Genomic DNA, 2,771 nt, shown 5'->3' on the forward strand with positions numbered 1-2,771 from the left:
TGGGTGTGTCTTTACATATATAGACATCTATACATATATTTATATATTTATATATACTCTATTACCACACACAGTATATGTAAATTATTAATCATTTTCACTGTTTCTAAGTCTAAAGCTAGAGGTCCAATACGACACACATCTAACTATTTGAGATATTTAATAGTTGCTATTGTATATTTATTATTATTATTTTGATTACATGATGATGATGATGATTATGATGATTAAACTACAGCTTAAATATAATTTAATTTGGTAATAAGCTATAATATAATTTGCCTTGTCTTTTAGGCCGGTTTGTAGGGTACACCCTTTTGCACTAAAACTTTAATTTTTTTTAGGTTTGATATAAAGGAACAGAGAGTGGTGAAAAGTGACAAAGTAAAGAGAACCCTTCCTTCCTCCTCTTCCTCTCCTCTCCATCTTTAAATCCATTTTTAAAGCTATATAGTATTATAATTAGCATTTTGGTGAATGTGTAAGCAATAATCTCATCTGGGTTACTTTTACCAAGTCATGAAGAGGTTTAATAGCTCAGATTCTTTGGGTGCTCTAGTCACCATTTCTCAACCAAAAGGTAATAAACATTTTTCAATTTTCTACTGACATTATTATTAATTAACTTCTTGACAATATACATTTTTTTTTTAAAAAAAAAAAAAACAATGGCAGAGACTAAAAACAATCAAGGTTATAGTAAAGAGTTTCAAGCCATGTTAGACAGTTTAGACCAAGAAGACTGTAATGAAGAGTACACAGGAAAGAAGAGAAGACTGAGTTCAAATCAAGTTAAGGCATTGGAAAGATATTTTGAAATGGAAAACAAGCTTGAGCCAGAGAGGAAATCTAAGTTGGCTGATGAGTTAGGCTTGCAACCAAGACAGGTAGCTATTTGGTTTCAAAACCGTCGAGCTCGTTGGAAGACTAAACAATTGGAGAAAGATTACAATCTTCTTAAGGCTAATTATGACTCTTTGAAGTTTTCTTATGAAGCTCTTCAAAAACAAAATGATGTTCTAACAAAAAAGGTAACATTATTTAATGTTATAAATAAATAGTTATATGTGTGTGTGTGTGTGTGTTATATGTTTCTGATTTATTTTGTTGCAAACTTTATTAATTTCAGGTTAGACAGTTGAATACAAAATTGGCTACAGAGAGTGAAGAGAGCAGTCAATCTGTAAAAGAAGATCATCATCAGTCACCATTTTCTGGACATGAAAGCAATGGTTTGGATCATAGTAAAGTCAGCTGTGAATTATTTCATCAGGAAAATGATAATAATAATAATAATTATAATTATAAGGGAGCAGAACAATTACTACTACTTCATCCTCATCATAATCATCAACATCATGAGAGTATTTATGGAAACTACTATGCCAAGTCCTGCAAAGATGGCTACTCTGACAGTGATTCCATTAATGGTGTTACAAAAGATCAAGATCATAAAAAGCTTGAATATTCACTAGGGCCAAATGGGTCTAATTCTTCTTCTTGCTCAAATACTATGGAGAATTGGATTCAAATATCTGATTATAATAACTACTCTAGAGCATTCCCAGTCAAAATATGTCAACCTCAGCTCATGAGGATGGAAGATCAGACTTTGTTTAGCTCAGAAGACTCTTGTAATTTCCTTTCTGTCGATCAAGCTCCAACCCTCCACTGGTACTTTGCTGATCACCAGTAAAAACCAACAAAAAAATTATATTTATAATAAATAAATAAATAAATAAAATTTTGTTACAAGTACTCTATAAGAGATGAGCTTCGATGGTGCTGTAGTTATTTGCAAGTGGAAAAAGGTCCATATGTAAATCAAATTAAGTATAGTGCAGCTAATACTAGCTATGCATTAATTAATTAATTAATCAAGATGTTCTTTATTTTCTTCTTGTACTTTTGGTGATATATGATATTGTAATAGCATCGATCTCTACATCATGATGAAATATACAACCCCTTTTTATTATGTTAATTATAAAAAAGTTGTGCTTGCATTTGCATGGTCATGCATGGTAACCTCCAATCACTCTCTGTTTCATTTAACTTGTTTGCATGAGAATCAAAATACTGGTTTTGTTTGTTTTGTTTTGATTTTGACTAATATTATGGCTCTCATTCAAGATTTTAAATAATAAATAATTTCACAACCCAGAACAAGGTTAATTAATTAATAATTTCTTTCTTTCTTTTTTAATATATTATTTTAAAAAGAATTAATTAATTTATTGGACAAGTCTTGATCAAACAAAGCAAAGGGCCAAGTTGGCCCCCATTCTTTTCCATCTTTTTTCTGTTTGTGTTTGTGATGGGCTCCTACTAGGCCATGTGGTTGGTGAAAAGGTACACAGAAAAAATATATATCAAAATATATAGTGCTGTAGCAACTTCAAGTTGTTTGGGAATAAGTTTTTTTTACAGTAGTATTTTCAGTCTAAATACAAAATTTCACTTTTTTCCTTGCTAAAAGCAATGTTGCCCATTTTTTTCATTAATTCTTAACACAGATACACAAAAGAAAACGAAAAAGAGACAGAGAGATATAGAAACAAGTTGATCTTTAACAAAGTTTTAAAGCATGTGATGATGATAGTGGTAGTGGTGGTGGAGGTGGTAGTGATTATAGCACACAAGATCAAAATTGGCACAAAATAAAAGTTTTGTTCAGAAGCACTGAATAATGTGTTATATATATATATATGTGAAATTCATTGAATGGTAGTGGTACTGGGGTTAGATTGAGATATGGTGAAGTTTTACTT

General features: G+C 30.7%; 1 protein-coding gene across 1 annotated transcript; it reads left to right on the forward strand.

Annotated features, from left to right (window-relative positions):
* The first annotated feature begins 275 nt into the window (after nucleotides 1-275).
* LOC115714257 (homeobox-leucine zipper protein ATHB-16) lies at nucleotides 276-1,901 on the forward strand. The gene is made up of 3 exons (XM_030642892.2): nucleotides 276-580; nucleotides 676-1,031; nucleotides 1,130-1,901. Exons 1-3 carry the CDS (start codon nucleotides 520-522, stop codon nucleotides 1,694-1,696), a joined length of 984 nt encoding a protein of 327 aa, XP_030498752.1. The 5' UTR covers nucleotides 276-519; the 3' UTR covers nucleotides 1,697-1,901.
* The last annotated feature ends 870 nt before the right edge of the window (nucleotides 1,902-2,771 follow it).

The sequence above is a fragment of the Cannabis sativa genome, chromosome X (assembly GCF_029168945.1).
Source record: "Cannabis sativa cultivar Pink pepper isolate KNU-18-1 chromosome X, ASM2916894v1, whole genome shotgun sequence".
In the NCBI taxonomy this organism is placed as follows: Eukaryota; Viridiplantae; Streptophyta; class Magnoliopsida; order Rosales; family Cannabaceae; genus Cannabis; species Cannabis sativa.

Excerpts from the sequence above, each read along its gene's own strand:
- LOC115714257 (XM_030642892.2), top strand. The coding sequence starts at position 520 with ATGAAGAGGTTTAATAGCTCAGATTCTTTGGGTGCTCTAGTCACCATT. Across the intron at positions 581-675 it reads CACCATTTCTCAACCAAAAG|AGACTAAAAACAATCAAGGT; the intron begins GTAATAAACATT and ends AAACAATGGCAG. Across the intron at positions 1,032-1,129 it reads ATGATGTTCTAACAAAAAAG|GTTAGACAGTTGAATACAAA; the intron begins GTAACATTATTT and ends TATTAATTTCAG.